Source organism: Mesoplodon densirostris, chromosome 4, assembly GCF_025265405.1.
Source record: "Mesoplodon densirostris isolate mMesDen1 chromosome 4, mMesDen1 primary haplotype, whole genome shotgun sequence".
Classification (NCBI taxonomy): Eukaryota; Metazoa; Chordata; class Mammalia; order Artiodactyla; family Ziphiidae; genus Mesoplodon; species Mesoplodon densirostris.
Window position 1 is genome coordinate 122,978,598 of NC_082664.1, and position 20,814 is coordinate 122,999,411.

A 20,814-nucleotide genomic window follows, 5' to 3' on the forward strand; every position below is an offset into this window, starting at 1 on the left:
TGAAATGACCTCAACCTCATTAAACAAATAGGTTAATCTGGAGAGTCTATTGTGTGTCAGATATTGTGGTAGGCATTGGGGATATAAAGATAAATTAATACTTATTTGTCCTTAAAGAGCTCCCAATCTGGATGGAGGGTGGAAAGCAAGATAAATGTATACATTAATCCTAATATAATATTTATGTTTATTGTCATATAATGAATATTTAAGCAATATGCTATGGAAATGCAGAGGAAGAACAATTAATTCTTCTAGTGGCGAGAAGTTAGGTTTCAAAAGGAGGTAGTATTTGAGCTGGTCCTTGAAAGATGAACAGTAGAACTTCATCAGAAGTAGAAGGAGGAAGCACACTTTAGGTAAGAAAAATAGAATGAATAAAGGCACAGAAGCCTAATTATATATAACACATTCAGTTAAGAACAATTTCAATATGTGTGGTACACTGAAACATAGAAATTAAACACTTAAACATATGGGGGAGTAGTAGCTGAAGATGAAGCTGAAAAGTCAGATTTTATCCCATAAGGTTGAGGAGCAGAAAAAGATTTCTAAATAAAAAAGTAACAGAACAATATTCAATGCAAGTTTTTAAGCATCTCCAATGTGCCATGCATGGAGCTAGGTTCTGGTGCTGGGGATAAAAAGATGAATAAGATATGCTCCCTGCCCTCAAGGACCTACCTGAGACAGATAATAAATTGGTGAACTTTGTGGAGGATGCAGCAGGGAGAGACTGAATGGAGAGAGATTAGTAGGAAGACCAGTGCAATAGTGTCAACTAGACCACATAAGGGCATAACAAAAAAGAGGGTATCATGCAGTAGAAAAGGCATTGGCAAGAAAAACAGATAGAGCTTAGTTCAAATCCCAGATCTGCCAGTGATAAATAGATGACTTTTGGAGCAAGTTATTTAATTTCTTTGCAGTTTCAGTTTCCTTGTATGTAAAATGGTGATCATAATACATATTTTTTCAGAGTTGTTATTAAGACTAGAAATCATATTCTAAACCATACTCCATGTTTAGTTCAATACATTTTAGTGATAATTATTAATAAAAGAAGAGAACACAGATATACCAGATATTTAAGAGATCATAAAAGTAGGACTTAGTGATTGTTGAGAAGGAAGGAGAGGGAGGATTCAAGTGTTATTCAAATGTTTTAGACTAGGTGATGGAGTCACCTGGTCTAGGTTTTACCTCTGTCTGGTTTAAATTTATGCTCTAAGAAATGTGGTATTCCTCTATGGAGGATCTATGCTTTAAAATTTGTTTCTCCATGAAGCCCAATACATTTCCATGTGTATTTCCCTACTCAAGTATTATTTATATAACAGTAGGCAGTTTGCCATCAAATAGGAATTCTCTTCAAGATCTTTACTGGTTAATTCCAAGTCCAAATGTTCATTTATCAAACTCGATCTTTATATAAGAATTAATCAGAAAACTATTCCATGCCTTCTTGATTAGTAGAGGACACTAAGACAGGGTGATTAACTTAATGCAACCCAGTAATGAGTCCCTGAAAGTCAGGCTAAATGAAGAATATACTCTTAAATGCCTATATGGAAAAAAAAGACAATATTTCAGAGGACTACAGGTTTTTAAAAAAATCTTTATGCATTCTATAACAGGCTAGAACAGAAAGACTTAAAATATTTCAGAAGTTTCTTTTCCCAGTGAATAAGTGGTGCTGATTCCTATAATAACATATTTTATGAATTTCTATTACAACATTCATAGGTGTGGAAATTCATTTTATGCATTATATTTTATTATAGTAGTGTTGGCTAAAATACCACAGTGTTCATAGACAGGAAATGACCAAAAATAACCCAGCTTCACTGCATGCATCCAATGTAAGCAAAGAAAACATTACACCAAGTACTTTCCCATTTCTGGCAAGGGAAAGAAACCTGTAGTATGTCACTTTACTACAGATATGTTCCAAGTACAGTGAACAGTGAAATCATTAAATGGGATATACCAAAGTTTTACAGAATTTCTTCTGTTTATGTGCCTGTAATTTTTTCATGGATACTTATTTCCAGGCGTTTAGTTACACACCCACAAGCCAAAGGTCACAGACATTGTAACACAAGAATTAGCCACTTTTTTGGCATTATGAAATACTAAAGACTATAAATGGGATTGGTGAAAATGGAAAATCTTATGAAGCATTAAAAAACAAATTGGAACCCTAAGGAAGAGACTTTGTGGCCCTCTGACTAGCTTTCTGCCTTCAGAGAGAGCCAGGCTTATATCATTCCCAAGAGATGAAATTTAATTATATTTTTAAAGACTTACAGAGAATGTAGTAATATAACTACTAATATTTAAAATGTTTCACTTTGTGCTTTCAGATAAAAAAGTAGACAGAATGAGCACATGTGTTTGAAACCTCTCCCTCTAAGGCCCCATTAAAGTAACTGAAATGTTATACAAACACAATAACAAGTAAAAAGGAAAGGGGGAGACAATCTTCAGCAAGAAGTTTCAACAAATTTCTGGAAGCTGGAAAGTGAAGAATTTTGAGTGAGGAAGAAGGACAAAGGAAGCCATAGCTTTGAATATGAACTGGAGACAAGAACAAAGATGGTAGCCAAGCTGCCCAGTAGAACTTTGGAAAGGAAAGAACAGAGATATGATGGAAGATGGGAATGAGAAGTGAGGGAGGGGCATTAATTGAAGATCTGCAAAAGGACCCTACTACCTACTTCTCCCACTGCCAATAAAACAGTCAGAGGGGCATTGCAGTTCAGTGGAAAAAGGAAAAAATACTCAATAAATAACACTGGGGCAACTGGTTATTCCTAAGGGGAAAAACAAATTTGACATCAGCCTCAAACTTAAAAACCAATTCCAAGTGTAATAAAAAATAAAATATGATAGGCAAAATTTTAAACCTTTAGGAAGACAAAATGGAGAATATTTTTATAATCTCAATGTAGTAAAAGATTTTTCCCCTTAAACACAATCCAAATGGGTAAACCATAAAAGAAGAGATAATACATATTGGTATCTTCAAAATATAAATGACATTTAAAGTCAAAGAAATATATGATATTGCTTAGGGGGGAAGCAGAGAGTGGAAAGAGGGCCCAGGACCAAACTCAGAGGAATTCTACCATCTAGAGGTTGAGAGGATAGAATTACTTGAGGATATGAAAAAGACACATAATCCAAGTAAAAAGCAAAGGCTACTAGTAATATGATGTAAAATAATAAACTGTAAACAATGGTCCAAAAGGAAATAATGAGACTAAATTAGGTCAGGGACATAGAAAGCTTCAATAAGAGTGAATTCTATTCAAAAGATAAAAACAGAAATTCAAAGAAATTGGAATGTGGTAAAGGCAGCATAAATTTCTTTGTTAAACAAAGAAACAAAAACAACACAACAAAACAGGCCATCAGAAACCCCAGATAAAAAGAAACTATGTAAGAAAGGCACGGCTCAAATACGAAGCAAACTGAAGTGTGGCATGGTTTTGAACAAACTTTGAAGTGTAATCTTGGAATCTGATGCTAGGACTAGTCTCCTTGAATGGTTTAGGAAGCAGAAAATGAGATATAATCATAGTATACTACTTAACTTTCAAGTAAAAAATAGTTACATGATAGTTATATAATCACAGAAATTTAAACACTTTACCAGTTTTCAAACTTTAGATGCTACCAATTGACAAATGTTTTGGTTACAGAACAGATAAAAATGATACTGATCTTGAAATGTAAAAGAATAGCTCATAGAATACAGCAAAATTAGCATATCAAAGGAGAGAAACTCCATCCCTACAGAAGGCAACAAATACAATAGCACAAACTGTCAAAATCAACTTTTTCAGAATTCTGGAGTCTAAAAAAAATTACAACAACCAGGAGAATGATTAATGAAGAAAAAAAGTGCTGAATTTTACTAAGAAAGTTCTGTGGCATTTTAACTTACCCTGCTACCATTCCCCACTCCCCAGCTCAGTGGCAGCCTTGAAGATGACAGTCCACATTCCTTGTGTAGGTTGCTGGTACCAGAGGAAGCCATACATACCTTATTACCAAAAAAATTGTTGTTATGTGTTTTGACACGTCTAATAGCTCCCCAAAGGATCAGCTCAAGGGATTGCCTTTGTTTTCCTGACTCAGAGCTTCCTCATGGCTGAGGTGGCTTCCCGGGTAGCATTTTTCAAAAGTTTTTTTTCTTTTCTTAAACAAATGTATTTATTTATTATTTTTTGGCTGCATTGGGTCTTTAGTTGTGGCGTACGGGCTTAGTTGCTCCGTGGCATGTGGGATCTTCTGGGCTCAGGGCTCGAACTCTTGTCCCCTTCATTGGCAGGTGGATTCTTAAACACTGCACCACCAGGGAAGCCCTCAAAAGTATTTAAAGGCAAAAACATATTTAGCTGCTGCCACATGGGCAAACATAGACAGACCAAAAAGACTGAGAAACAAGAGTCTGGGGAAGAAGATACTTAGGGAAAGAGGGACTTTGAGAAGCTCCTGTGTATTCCAGGGAATCTAGAGGGCAACATTTATGTCCACATTTATGTTCAGAAAAGACCTGAGAGGACCCTAAACAATCACCTCCAACTGTGGAAAGACAAAGAGAGATTCCTGAAAGCAACAAGAGAGAAATGACTAGTCTTGTAAAAGGAATTCTCAATAAGAGTAATAGCCAACTTCTCATCAGAAACCAAGCAAGGCAGAAGGCAGTGGGATGACACACCTAAAGTGCTGAAAGAAAAGAAAAAAACTGTTAACCAAGAATTCTATATCCAGCAAAACTGTACTTCAAAACTCAGGGAAAAATTAAGACATTTCTAGATAAACAAAAACTGTGAGAGTTCATTGCTAGTACACCTGCCCTTTAAGAAATGCTAAAAGTCCTTTAGATTGAAATGAAAGGACCCTAGACAATAACCCAGTCACATGAAGAAATAAAGAATACTGGAAAAAGTAATTACACAGATAAATATAGAAGCCGGTGTTACTGTATTTTTGGTTGGTAACTCCTCTTTTTTCCTAAATGATTTAATAGACAAATGCATAAAATAATAACTATAAATCTATGCTAATGTCCACACAATGTATAAGGATGAAATCTGTGATAACAGCAACATAGAGGGGTGTGGAGCTATATAAGAACAAAGTGTGTGTATATTATTGCAACTAAGTTGGTATTAATGCAAACTAAAATGTTATACATTAAGATGTTAATTGTAATCCTCAGGGTAACAACTAAGAAAAAAAATACAAAATACACAGTAAAAGGAATGAGAAGGGAATTAAAATGTTACACTAAAAAATCAAACACAAAAGAAGAAAGTAATGGAGGAACTGAGGAACAAAGAAGATATACAAGTAGAAAAAAAATAGCAAAATGACCAAAGTAAGACCTTTCTCATTAGGATCTGATAGATTAAATTCTCCAACTAAAAGGCAGATATTAGCAGAATGGATTTTAAGAAAATGATTCAACTATATGTTTTCTACAAAATTAAAAGATATAAATAGATTGAAATTGAAAGGAAGGAAAAAGATATTCAAAGCAAATGGTAACCAAAAGAGATGTTATACAAGAAATTGTCACAGGAGACATGCAAGAGACATAGAAGGACATTTTATATTGATAAAAGGGTCAATTCATCAAGAACACATAAAAATTATACACATATATGCACTTAACACCTAAAATATATGAAGTAAAAACTGACAGAACTGAAGGGAGAAAGCCATAAATCTAAAGCCCAATGATATAGTTTTAATTTTATATAGTTCTAGCCAAGTAAAATTATATTTTGACATTTAAATAATATTAAATAAAGCTTCAGGGCAATATAAGTGATATATCTGTTATACAAATCATCACTTAATTAGAATTTTAATTCCTGTTTCCTTATTTTTCTAGCTAAAAGATCTGAGAAACTCTACCATGTGGATACCCAAGCGAGCTGAAGGAGGTACATTGATCAATATAAATTAATCTTATAACTAAAATTGTAAAAGTATATTTGTCTTTAAAATATATGTCAAACTCTTTAACTCCAGTAAACTTCCAACATATTATTCTAATTCCTCTTAAATGACTTTATTGCATTCTTCACATATGGAAAGCTTAAAGAATACTGGCTGAAAACTTGAAATAAAAGCTATATTATATTTAGTTTGAAATGTGTTTCAGAATTTGGTTTGGTCATTAGATACCTGTGCATCAAGTGAAACAAAATTGCAGTGCATTCTACCTTTGATTTTTAGGTTTTATTTTTAAATTATATATATGTGTTTTTAAATTATAAATAAAATATGAAGATATATATGCTTTATATTCCTCTTATTTACTTGATTCTAGTATGCCTTCTTGAGAGGAAAAGAAACATGTGAAGTCTAGAAAGCGTCCTCAGATTTGCTCATAAATCAAGGGATATGTGTTATCTGACCAATGTGTCATAGAAGAAAGAGGCTGTGAGCCACTGGAATAGACAGATATTATAGAACACAACTGGAGTAACTATTCAGATTTTATGCCGAATTGCTTAATACTACTAGTTAAGGAGTAAGGATTTGTGATAGCTACTGGGGAAACAACAGAAGATTCTTTTCCTTGAGAAGCTTACATTCTAGTGGGGAAGACAGTTATGAAACAATGAATTACCCACTATTTATTTAATTATGGTCATGATAAGTGCTAACAAGGGCAAGAGCAGAGTACTGGGAGAAAAAAAGGTATCTGATCTAGCCTAGTCTCCGGGAACTCGTTAGGGAAGGCTTTTCAGGGGAAGTGAGGTTTAAATTTAAGACCTCCAGGCTGAGTTGTAGTTAGCCAGGGTAGGGTGAGGGAAGTAGGGCAGGGGAGAATACAACTGTTTGTAAGAGAAGCGTTCTGAAGCAGGAAGTAACTGAACTTGAAACCACTGAGGCTGCAGCACAAGAATAAAGTGGCTGATGGTGTGGGATACAATAGGTGAGGTGAGTAGAGGGTCTCATAGGCTATATTAAGTAATCTAGATTTATTCCTATGAAGAATAAGAAACTACTGAAGGGTTTTTAAATTAGGGGTCAGCTTATATTTTCAATATTTCCATCTTAACTTTTAAAACCTACTGCTAATTTCAGTAGGTTTTTTTAAGAAAACTATCTTAAAATAACTATATGTCAAATGTTTTCCTGTTTCTGCTCCAGATTCAGTTCTCCAGAGATACTAGTATCTGGAAAGAATACCATTGCATACCCTGTTTCCTCTGGAAATGCAGAGATGGTGCTTCCATCGTTCTGACAGTGGTCCTGAGAGTCTGAATCTTTTCTATCTTGGTTTGTAGCAGCATTGGTAATTCGATGTTGTTGCAAGTCCCACTTCCGAGCTACGTTGTTAATTGTTAACCTTTTCTTCTCCTATGAAAAAGTTCATTGGGACAAGAATTACATGATGCAATTTTTGTAGCAGGAGAGTCCAAGGAGCATATTGTTTGTACTACTTATCACACCTTTAAAAGGAGTCTGTTACTTAAAAGTAGCTACCAAATATGTATTCTAAAACACAGTATAAGTGGCCTTTATTTAACCTATGCAATCAACCATCTTAACGATGCTCTATCATCCTTAACAAATTATATACAAACAATAATTACTTCCATTGGAGATAAGAAAATTCACTATTTGAACGTTTAATTCCACAGAAATTTATATATTCAAGCAATATGTGAAGTTTTAATTAGACAGAAAATTATGCCTTTTCGTTTAAACACAGCAAGAAAAAAACTAATGATATTTTAATTTTCCTACTCAATAATTATGGCAAATATTATGGAATACATTGGGGGGGAAGGGAGGAAGGAGAGAGACTGATCAATGTTCCAAGCTTCACAGCATAAATTACAATGTCTGAAAATTAATAATCATACATAGACTATTAAATGAAATTGTACTAGGTTGAAATATTTCTAGATAACTAGTAGCATCCTAGATTATCCATTATCAAAAGCTAACATTTTTAAATGGCATATTGATTAAATCAGAGTGCTAAAAATGGACACTTACCCTTTTCTCTTTACTAAGAGAACAATCATCCAGTGAAAAATCATCTGTGGATACTGATTCACCTGCTCTCTTTGGAGCCAGTGAAGGCTGTTAGGAAGATTCTTTGCCCATTCCCTCAGTGCATCCACACATGCAGAATACTTATGTTTAGTTCCACCTCTTTGCCTGTCTAAAATTTTAGATGTAGAAATGGCATTGGATAGGAATGAAAAGTGGTGACAAAGCTTAATTAAAACTAAACATTTTAAAAGTTCTATTTCTGCATTTAAAAATGTTTTTAGCATGGGTTCTTTTTTCTATTGCTTGGAATTTCAAATTTGTTTATATAATTAAATGGGTTATACTTAATATGTATATACTTCTGAACCTTTTTGACATTTTATGTATGTCCTTCTTATCTAAAGCAAGTAGGAATCTGCCATTCTACTATAAATTTCTCCCCCAAATCTATGATAAAAAGGCACCTTACCTTAAAGAATTCTATTTCAGTTATTTGCAGATGACTGGGACAAACCAATTCTTAATCTAAGCAATACCACTATTTTTACTCAGTACTAAGGCTACTTTGAAAGAGGCAGGGGCAGTGAGTAAATGGAGGATGGCTATCATTCTGGCTCCATGCATTTGGTTTTCTGGCTGACTTAGAGTCGGCAAAAATAAATATTCTAAATGAGGTAGATATAGCGATGCTTAGAAAAAAGGCACAAAAGTTTACACCATTGAGTATGCTAACGAATTTATAACAAGAAACTCTGAAAATGCAAACACTTTCCTACACCAATCCCAAAGTTAAGCTTTCTTTAATTGGGTTATTAAAATCAGATCAACACCAGGTTGACTAAGAAAATGGATATTTTCATTGAGGCCAAGAAAAGGGAAGTCATATTTTAAAACAAGAGTGCAGTCTGGGGTCAGGTGGGGATTGCTGGTTGGCCAGGGGCCAAACAAGGGCTCTAGGTGTCTGTGGAGCAAAAAGAAGAGGAGCAAAAGAAAGCCTAGAGATTCTGTAAGGAAAACGGGGGTACACCCCAAAAATTTCATGCTCAAAGATCATGGATGCATTTGGCATATATTAGTACAATCATGACTATAGTTAGACGGCAATTTGCCAAGTCTGTGTTAAAGTGACAATTATTTTAGAAGATGCCAACTTTCAGTTTCTGCCACTTGAGTCTAGTCTTTATAGTCCAAGCAATACCACACCAGTATATCCCATAATTATCACTTCCATTCATTTCCAAGTTTGAAAAAAAAATAGCAAGAAAGAAAAGCGATAAGGCTGAAGATATAGGTACATACACTCTTCCTGTCCCTCTATAACCACCCATCCCATTTTCTTAATGATCAATATGTGTTGTCACATGAAACAATCTCCAGTAAATGCTGAGGGTCTTTGATATCATGACCCTGAATCTGAGCTAGAGCTAGAATTCCTGATTTCCTATACTTTTCCTCTTACTAAAAAATTTTAAAACTAAATAACCCTCATAATTAAAGAGTCCTATTTAGCAACTTCAATAGAAGCATTAGGTATTTTTTGAAGTTTTCATAAAAATTTTCCAAACATCTAAAAAACATGTTAGCTAAAAATTTAATGGCATATTTCCAAAAATACTGATGGTTACAAGCAGCTGAATTGGGTATAAAACAAAAAATGTTCAGTTCAAAGATGGAGTCAAGTGCGATTTGTTGCCTATACTAGGTTCTACTTACACTGGAAGCCTTAGAGTTAAGTCACCAGTAACAGCAAGTGAGAAAATTTTAGCATACTGAGTAACAGTTCTAATTACTTTTGAAGTAGCAGCCTGGAGCTGAGAGGGCTTGGGACCAAGTTTGTTTTGTTTTGTTTTGTTTGTTAATTTTGGAGTAGTTTTCATAGAGTAAAACACACAGGTTCAAGCGTACTCTTTGATCAGTTTTGACAAATGGGTATATCTGTTAACTCATAACATTTCCATCACCCCAGTAAGTTCCCTAAGATACAACTTTGTATCCCTATTAGTCATTTTTTAAAATTCTGAATGCCATTTTAATTTTAAAAAGAAAAGCACCTACACAAGACAAGAATGAGTAATGGTAATCGGGGTGATATCCTTAGTTTCAGAACATAGTAGAATCATAATAAGAACTATAAACTTTAAGCTGTCTTTATTTATTATACTTATGTTAATATAAAATATTTTTAAAGAAAACATTTTAAGGTAATTAACATCTGATATGTTAAATAATTTAAAACCAGTTTAAAAAAACCTTTAATTCCTATACTCCTAAACACCTTTACCACCTCTATATCAGAAAAGCTAATGGAGAAATTTTTTAAATGCAAAAAGCCATCATTAAAAAAAAACCCATGTAGCAGAGCTCATTAAAATATATCATTAAAGATGACAGTCTACTACAGCGGTTTCCAAAACGAAATGCACATGCCATGAGGATACACATGGTGATGTACTGGTGTGGAAAAAATTATAACTTGTTATATTTATTTTAAATCTCTTTTACAATTTCTATCTTTTTTTTTTTTTTTTTTTTTTGTGGTACACGGGCCTCTCGCTGCTGTGGCCTCTCCCGCTGTGGAGCACAGGCTCCGGATGCGCAGGCTCAGCGGCCATGGCTTCACGGGCCCAGCCGCTCCACGGCATGTGGGATCCTCCCGGACCGGGGCACGAATCCGTGTCCCCTGCATCGGCAGGCGGACTCTCAACCACTGCGCCACCAGGGAAGCCTTACAATTTCTATCTTTTGCATGTGTTTTATAATGTACATTATATTGTATTTCAGAAGTACAAGTTTGTTTATAGGTAGTAACTTATAAAAGTTTTAAGGGTGTTTGTTTATTAAAAACACTATTGATAGGAATGAAAAATTTACAGTTTGGAAACTACTTTTCTAGCTGATTAGCTAGCTAGCTTCAGTGTGTGTGAGTGCATGTGCACATATATGAATGTAGACATCACAGAAAATACCTTAAGCAAAGATTGCTTTTGACTTTCTCGCTTCTTCTCTTCCTCTTTTTTGGCTACAACAGATGCCATACGCCTTTCTTCTTCCTAAAAGAAAAATGTAAAAAAGTACTATTAAGTTTTTAACCTTTTTTATGCTAAATATCTTCAGTTCTCCAAGTCTGATTTTCTTTGTGAGAGACATACTACTTGCTAATAGAAAATATGCCCTCAAAGAAAAAGTTAGTATGTTCCTCTTTATTTTCTTCTTCCGTCTTAATTCTAAAAGAAACCTGTACATTCTTAACTCTGCTCCGCACTCTTGATGTGAGATAAACCTAACTAATACAAGAAAGAAAAAAGAATGAGAAGAGAAAAAAGAAAGGGGAAGCAGGTTTGTATAATTTTCTTTGTACTGTAGTTCCACATGGAGAGACTTAACAAACTTGCTAACATGAAGATAAAAAGGATAAAAATTATACTCCTAACAATCTTTATTTAATTTATGGTTGCAAATCAGAGGGTTTTTTAAATGACAAAACAGCTGTGAAAGCTTTTAAAAACTCTCCATTGATATTAATAAATTATTCTCCATTAATATCATTACTTTTACTTTGTTTTAAAGTTGATTTGGCCAGTCTAATTTCTTCCATTCTAAAAACTATGAAATAATATTACTGTAATAACATTACAGTTTAGAAAAAAAAATTTTAAATCAGTCATAATCCTAACACCCTAACTCAAATATTATCATTTCTGTATCACCTTACAATACTCGCTATGAGCAAATTTTTAAATGTGGCAATCTGTATACACAATCTGGATCATGTTTTTTTCCCTCTGAAGATTGGCAAATTTTAATAAAGTAAATTATAACCATGTAAGTTTTAATTTTTATTACCAAAAGATTTGTAGGCATTCAAAATGATGTCACAATTTGAGAAAACAATTTCTTCAAAAAAGACAAACTTGAAAATATCTTCAGTGATAGAAAATTTAAAAAGTAATTCAGTACATTTGAAGGAGAACTTTTTAAGAAATAAAAAATTACAAAAACTGATATGAAAAATTTAATGGAGGTGGGTTGAAGAGCAGATTTTACACAGCTGAAGAGAGAATCAGTCAACTGGAAAACAGGTCAGAAGAAATTTTCCTGTATGCTTTCATACTAGCCTATACTTGCCAATCACAGCACTTAACCTGTTTCATTTAAATTATTTCTGGTACTATCTCTCCCCTTTCCTGCAAATAGCTCCATGAAGGTATGGACCATGTCAGCTCCCCATTACACTGTAGATATTCAATAAACATATATTCAAGGAATGAATTATTGAATGTACATCTCTATACATCTATTCAATAATTTCCTAAAACTGAAACTACTAAATCAAGTGGTAGACATATTTCTAGGCCTTTTGATATGTTTGCAAATTGCCCTCCATACATGTAGTACTAATTGACACTTCTACCAGAAGCTAACATTTGATTAAAATATAATGGATAGTCATAAGAGTTGTTCGCCAAATATTCCTGTGTCTTCCCACATCCTGGCCACATTGTGAGATAGCACTTCATGCCCTTTTGAAGTTAGGTGAGGTCATGTGACTTGCTTTGGCCAATGTCATATGAACAAAAGTGACATGTGTTTACTTTTGGGTGGAACATTTCAGACAATGATGACATAGCTATTCTCTCTCTCACCTCTACTGTAGAATTTGCAAAGCTCCAGAGGTTGGGTACTTTGAAGGCCTTGGTCCTGGAATGAGGACAACACAGAGTAAAGTTCCCAGATCACATACTATGGGCAGACTGACAGTATGAGCATGAAATAAATTTTGTGGATTTAATCCACTGAGGTTAGAGAAGTTGTTACTGTAATATAATCTAGCCTATTCTGATCAGTATATACAGTATATACAGTATATACATTATATTAGAATTAAGGAAGGTCAAAGAGATCACAAATATCTATTCTAGGGTGTGAGCCATTACAAATGCTTCTGAAAACAAAGGAAGGACCTAGACTAAAGAAGTAAATAAAAAATGCATAAAGAGAAACTATCATGGACTTAAAAAGGAAAGTAGAATGCATCTCCTGTAAAACTCTAATTTTAGAAATGAGGAAATGAATACTCTGAGAAGTTTAGTAAATTATACAAGGTCACACAGCTAGTGACAAAGCCAGGATCAGGACAAGAAATGATTTGTGAGAAATGCAGTTTGTATTTTTATAATAAGGATATATTTAAATGTGTCTTACTGATTTTACAGAGATGGAAAAAGTGAGGTCAAAATTTAGTAGCAATCTGTCATATGATTTAGTTGCTTTAAAGGGAATGAAAATTTATGTGATTTTTGATGAATTTAAAGTATATTTTATGGACGGAGACCTTCAAGATGGTGGAGGAGTAAGACATGGAGATCACCTTCCTTCCCACAGATACATCAGAAATACAACTACATGTGGAACAACTCCTACAGAACACTTACTGATGCTGGCAGAAGACCTCAGACTTCCCAAAAGGCAAGAAACTCCCCAAGTACCTGGGTAGGGCAAAAGAACAAAGAAAAAACAGAGACAAAAGAATAGGGACAAGACCTGCACCTCTGGGAGGGAGCTGTGAAGGAGGAAAAGTTTCCACACACTGGAAAGCCCCTTCACTGGCGGAGACCGGGGGTGGCTGAGGGGAAGCTTTGGAGCCATGGAGTAGAGCACAGCAACAGGGGTGCGGAGGGCAAAGCGGAGAGATTCCCGCACAGAGGATCGGTGCCAACCAGCACTCACCAGCCTCAGGGGCTTGTCTGCTCACCCGCTGGGGTGGGTGGGGGCTGGGAGCTGAGGCTACAGCTTCGGAGGTCAGATCCTAGGGAGAGGACAGGGGTTGCCTGCATGAACACAGCCTGAAGGGTGCTAGTGCATGACAGCTAGCCAAGAGGGACTCCGGGAAAAAGTCTGGAACTGCCCAAGAGTCAAGAGACGATTGTTTCAGGGTGCGCTAGGAGAGGGGATTCAGAGCACCACCTAAACGAGCTCCGGAGATGGGAGCAAGGCGTGGCTATCAGCGCGGACACCAGAGACGGGCATGAAATGCTAAGGCTGCTGCTGCAGCCACCAAGAAGCCTGTGTGCAAGCACAGGTCACTATCCACACCTCCCCTCCCGGGAGCCGGTGCAGCCTGCCACTGCCAGGGTCCTGTGATCCAGGGACAGCCTCCGCGGGAGAACACATGGCATGCCTCAGGCTGTTGCAATGTCACGCCGGCCTCCGCCACAACAGGCTCGCCCCGCATTCCGTTCCCCGACCACCCCCTGGCCTGAGTGAGCCAGAGCCCCTCATCAGCTGCTACTTTAACCCCATCCTGTCTGAAAGAAGAACAGATGCCCTCAGGTGACCTACACACAGAGGCGGGGTCAAAACCAAAGCTGAACCCCAGGAGCTGTGCAAACAAAGAGAAAGGGAAATTTCTCCCAACAGCCTCAGGAGCAGCAGATTAAATCTCCACAATCAACTTGATGTACCCTGAATCTGTGGAATACCTGAATAGAAAACGAATCATCCTATAATTGAGGGGGTGGATGTTGGGAGCAACTGTAGACTTGGGGTTTGCCTTCTATATCTAATTTGTTTTTGGTTTTATGTTTTTCTTAGTTTAGTATATAGAGTTTATTATCACTGGTATATTTGTTTATTGATTTGGTTGCTCTCTTCCTCTTTTTTAAATATATATATGTACATATATATATATATTTGCTTTTTCTCTTTTTGTCAGTGTGTATGTATATGCTTCTTTGTGTGATTTTTGTCTGTATAGCTCTGCTTTTACCATTTGTCCTAGGGTTCTATCTGTCCATTTTTTTTTCTTCTTTTTTTTATTAGTATACTTGTTAGTGCTTGCTATCACTGGTGGATTTGCTTTTGTTTTCTGCTTTGGTTGCTCTCTTCTTTCCTTCTTTCTTTTCTCTTTTTTATTACTTTTTAATTTTTCTTTTATTTTTAATAATTACTTTTTATTTTAATAACTTTATTTTATTTTTTCTTTCTTTCTTTCTTATTTTCTCCCTTCTTTTCTGAGCTGTGTGGCTGACAGGGTTTTGGGGCTCCAGCTGGGTGTCAGGCCTGTGCCTCTGAAGTGGGAGAGCCGAGTTCAGGTCATTGGTCCACCAGAGACCTCCTGGCTCCACAAAATATCAAATGGCGACTGCTCTCACAGAGATCTCCATCTCAATGCTAAGACCCAGCTCCACTCAACAACCAGCAAGTTACAGTGCTGGACACCCTGTGCCAAACAACTGGCAAGACAGGAACACAACCCCACCCATTAGCACAGAGGCTGCCTAAAATAAAAATAAAGTCACAGACACCCCAAAACACAGCACCGGACGTAGTCCTGCTCACCAGAAAGACAAAATCCAGCCTCATCCACCAGAACATAGGCACCAGTCCCCTCCACCAGGAAGCCCACACAAACCACTGAACCAACCTTAGCCACTGGGGGTAGACACCAAAAACGATGGGAACTATGAACATGCAGCCTGCAACAAGGAGACACCAAACACAGTAAGTTAAGCAAAATGAGAAGACAGAGAAACACACAGCAGATGAAGGAGCAAGGTAAAAACCCAACAGATCACACAAATGAAGAGGAAATAGGCAGTCTACCTGAAAAAGAATTCAGAGTAATAATAGTAAAGATGATCCAAAATCTTGGAAATAAAATGGAGAAAATAAAAGAAACATGTAACAAGGACCTATAACAACTAAAGAGCAAACAAACAATGATGAACAACACAATAAATGAAATTAAAAATTCTCAAGAAGGAATCAATAGCAGAATAACTGAGGCAGAAGAACAGATAAGTGACCTGGAAGATAAAAAACTGGAAATAATTACCACAGAGCAGAATAAAGAAAAAAAGAAAGAAAAGAACTGAGAAGAGTCTCAGAGACCTCTGGGACAACATTAAACGCACCAACATATGAATTATAGAGGTCCCAGAAGAAGAGGAGAAAAAGAAAGGGACTGAGAAAATAACTGAAGAGATTAGAGTCGAAAACATCCCTAATATGGGAAAGGAAATAGTCGATCAACTCCAGGCAGTGCAGAGAGTCCCATACAGGAAAAATCCAGGGAGAAACATGCCAAGACACATATTAATCAAACTATCAAAAATTAAATACAAAGAAAAATATTAAAAGCAGCAAGGGAAAGACAACAAATAACATACAAGGGAATCCCCATAAGGTTAACAGCTGATCTTTCAGCAGAAACTCTGCAAGCCAAAAGGGAGTGGCAGGACATATTTGATGAAAGGGAAAAACCTACAACCAAGATTCCTCTACCCAGCAAGAATCTCATTTAGATTCGGCAGAAAATTAAAAGCTTTACAGACAAGCAAAAGCTAAGAGAATTCAGCACCACTAAAGCAGCTTTACAACAAATGCTAAAGTAACTTCTCTAGGCAGGAAACACAAAAGAAGGAAAAGACCTACAATAACAAATCCAAAACAATTAACAAAATGGTAATAGGAACATACATATCGATAATTACCTTAAATGTAAATGGATTAAATGCTCCCACCAAGACATAGACTGACTGAATGGATACAGAAAGAAGACCCGTATATATGCTGTCTACACACGACCCACTTCAGACCTAGTGACACATACAGACTGAAAGTAGGGGATGGAAAAAGATGTTCCATGCAAATGGAAATCAAAAGATAGCTGGAGTAGCAATTCTCATGTCAGACAAAAACAGACTTTAAAATAAAGACTATTCCAAGAGACAAAGAAGAACACTACATAATGATCAAGGGGTCAATCCAAGAAGAAGATATAACAATTGTAAATGTTTATGCACCCAACATAGGAGCACCTCAATATGTAAGGCAAATGTTGACAGCCATAAGAGAGGAAGTCGACAGTAACACAATCATAGTAGGGGATTTTAACACCCCACTTTCACCAATGGACAGATCATCCAAAATGAAAATAAATAAGGAAACACAAGCTTTAAATGATACATTAAACAAGATGAACTTAATCGATATTTATAGGACATTCCATCCAAAAACAACAGAATACACTTTCTTCTCAAGTGCTCATGGAACGTTCTCCAGGATAGATCATATCTTGGGTCACAAACCAAGCCTTGGGAAATTTAAGAAAATTGAAATCGTATCAAGCATCTTTTCCAACCACAACACTATGAGAGTAGATATCCATTACAGGAAAAAATCAAAAAAATATAAACACATGTAGGCTAAACAATACACTACTAAATAACCAAGAGATCACTGAAGAAATCAAAGAGGAAATCAAAACATATCTGGAAAAAATTGACAATGACAACACGACGACCCAAAACCTATGGGATGCAGCAAAAGCAGTTCTAAGAGGGAAGTTTATAGCAATACAATCCTACCTCAGGATACAAGAAACATCTCAAATAAACAACCTAAACTTACACCTAAAGCAATTAGAGAAAGGAGAACAAAATAACCCCAAAGTTAGCAGAAGGAAGGAAATAATAAAGATCACATCAGAAATAAATGAAAAAGAAATGAAGGAAACAATAACAAAGATCAATAAAACTAAAAGCTTGTTCTTTGAGAAGATAAACAAAATTGATAAAGCATTAGCCAGACTCATCAGGAAAAAAAGGGAGAAGACTCAAATCAATAGAAGTAGAAATGAAAAAGGAGAAGTAACAACAGACACTGCAGAAAAACAAAGGATCATGAGAGATGACTACAAGCAACTATATGCTAATAAAGTGGACAACCTGGAAGAAATGAACAAATTCTCAGAGAAGCACAACCTTCCGAGACTGAACCAGGAAGAAAGAGAAAATATAAACAGACCAATCACAAGCACTGAAATTGAGACGGTGATTAATAATCTTCCAACAAACAAAAGCCCAGGGCCAGATGGCTTCACAGGTGAATTCTATCAAACATTTAGAGACGAGCTCACACCTATGCTTCTCAACCTCTTCCAAAATATAGCAGAGGGAGAAAAACTCCCAAATTCATTCTATGAGGCCACCATCACCTTGATACCAAAACCAGACAAAGATGTCTCAAAAGAAAACTACAGGCCAATATTACTGATGAACATATATGCAAAATCCTCAACTAAATACTAGCAAAGAGAATCCAACAGCACATTAAAAGGATCATACACCATGATCAAGTGGCGTTTATCCTAGGAATGCAAGGATTCTTCAATATACACATATTAATCAATGTGATACACCATATTAACAAACTGAAGGAGAAAAATCGTATCATGATCTCAATAGATGCAGAGAAAGCTTTCAACAAAATTCAACACCCATTTATGATAAAAACTCTGCAGAAAGTAGGCATAGAGGGAACTTACCTCAACATAATAAAGGCCATGTGGGACAACCCCACAGCCAACATAGTACTCAGTGGTGAAAAACTGAAACCATTTCCTCTAAGATCAGGAACAAACAAGGCTGTCCAGTCTCAGCACTATTATTCAACATAGTTTTGGAAGTTTTAGCCACAGCAATCAGAGAAGAAAAAGAAATAAAAGGAATCCAAATCGGAAAAAAAGAAGTAAAGTTGTCACTGTTAGCAGATGACATGACACTATACATAGAGAATCCTAAAGATGCTACCAGAAAACTACTAGAGCTAATCAATGAATCTGGTAAAGTAGCAAGATACAAAAGTAATGCACAGAAATCTCTAGCATTCCTATACACTAACAATGAAAAATCTTAAAGAGAAATTAAGGAAACACTCCCATTTACCATTGCAACAAAAAGAATAAAATACCTAGGAATAAACCTACCTAGGGAGACAAAAGACCTGTATGCAGAAAACTACAAGACACTGATGAAAGAAATTAAAGATGATACAAACAGATGGAGAGATATACCATGTTCTTGGATTGGAAGAATCAACATTGTGAAAATGACTACACTACCCAAAGCAATCTACAGATTCAATGCAATCCCTATCAAACTACCAGTGGCATTTCTCACAGAACTAGAACAAGAAAGTGCACAATTTGTATGGAAACACAAAAGACCCTGAATAGCCAAAGCAATCTTGAGAACGAAAAATGGAGCTGGGGGAATCAGGCTCCCTGACTTCAGACTATACTACAAAGCTACAGTAATCAAGACAGTATGGTACTGGCACAAAAACAGAAAGATAGATCAATGGAACAGGATAGAAAGCCCAGAGATAAACCCACACACATATGATCACCTTATCTTTGATAAAGGAGGCAGGAATGTACAGTGGAGAAAAGACAGCCTCTTCAATAAGTGGTGCTGGGAAAACTGGACAGGGACATGTAAAAGTATGAGATTAGATCACTCCCTAACACCATACACAAAAATAAGCTCAAAATGGATTAAAGACCTAAATGTAAGCCCAGAAACCATCAAACTCTTAGAGGAAAACATAGGCAGAACACTCTATGACATAAATCACAGCAAGATCCTTTTTGACCCACCTCCTAGAGAAATGGAAATAGAGACAAAAATAAACACATGGGACCTAATGAAACTTCAAAGCTTTTGCACAGCAAAGGAAACCATAAACAAGACCAAAAGACAACCCTCAGAATGGGAGAAAATATTTGCAAATGAAGCAACTGACAAAGGATTAATCTCCAAAATTTATAAGCAGCTCATGCAGCTCAATAACAAAAAAACAAATAACCCAATCCAAAAATGGGCAGGAGATCTAAATAGACAGTTCTCCACAGAAGATATACAGACTGCCAACAAACACATGAAAGAATGCTCAACATCTTTAATCATTAGAGAAATGCAAATCAAAACTACAATGAGATATCATCTCACACCAGTCAGAATGGCCATCAAAAAATTTACAAACAATAAATGCTGGAGAGGGTGTGGAGAAAAGGGAACACTCTTGCACTGCTGGTGGGAATGTGAACTGGTACAGCCACTATGGAGAAAAGTATGGAGGTTCCTTAAAAAACTACAAATAGAACTACCATATGACCCAGCAATCCCACTACTGGGCATATACCCTGAGAAAACCATAATTCAAAAAGAGTCATGTACTACAATGTTCATTGCAGCTCTAGTTACAATAGCCAGGATATGGAAGCAACCTAAGTGTCCATCGACAGATGAATGGATAAAGAAGATGTGGCACCTATATACAAGAATATTACTCAGCCATAAAATGAAATGAAATTGAGTTATTTGTAGTGAGGTGGATGGACCTAGAGTCTGTCATACAGAGTGAAGTAAGCCAGAAAGAGAAAAACCAGTACCGTATGCTAACACATATATATGGAATGTAAAAAAAAAAAAAAGGTTCTGAAGAAACTTGGGGTAGGACAGGAATAAAGATGCAGATGTAGAGAATGGACTTCAGGACAATGGGGGGGTGTAAGGGTACGCTGGGACAAAGTGAGAGAGTGGCATAGACTTATAAATACTACGAAATGTAAAATAGATAGCTAGTGGGAAGCAGCCACATAGCACAGGGAGATCAGCTTGGTGCTTTGTGACCACCTAGAGGGGTGGGATAGGGAGGGTGGGAGGGAGATGCAAGAGGGAGGAGATATGGGGATATATGTATATGTATAGCTGATTCACTTTATTATAAAGCAGAAATGAACACACCATTGTAAAGTAATTATACTGCACTAAAGATTTTAACTAAATAAATAAAGTATATTTTACAATCTGGAAAATAGTTATTCTTAATATTTAAAGGCTGAATAGAGGTCATGTGGAAAAATAAACTAAAAATGAAATTCAGAACCTTGATTACTAGCTTTATAAAATAGCTGGATTAATAAGCCTATTA

General features: G+C 36.0%; 1 protein-coding gene across 4 annotated transcripts in view; it reads right to left on the reverse strand.

The window, feature by feature from the left end:
• LRRC49 (leucine rich repeat containing 49) overlaps nt 1-20,814 on the reverse strand; it is a 130,090-nt gene that overhangs the window by 22,468 nt on the left and 86,808 nt on the right. For all 4 annotated transcript variants that reach the window (XM_060095194.1, XM_060095190.1, XM_060095192.1 and 1 more), the window contains 2 exons: nt 11,004-11,087; nt 7,232-7,392 (listed from right to left, as the gene is read on the reverse strand). In XM_060095194.1, coding sequence (XP_059951177.1) covers nt 7,232-7,392; nt 11,004-11,087 — 245 coding nt within the window. The remainder of the gene's footprint in view (nt 1-7,231; nt 7,393-11,003; nt 11,088-20,814) is intronic.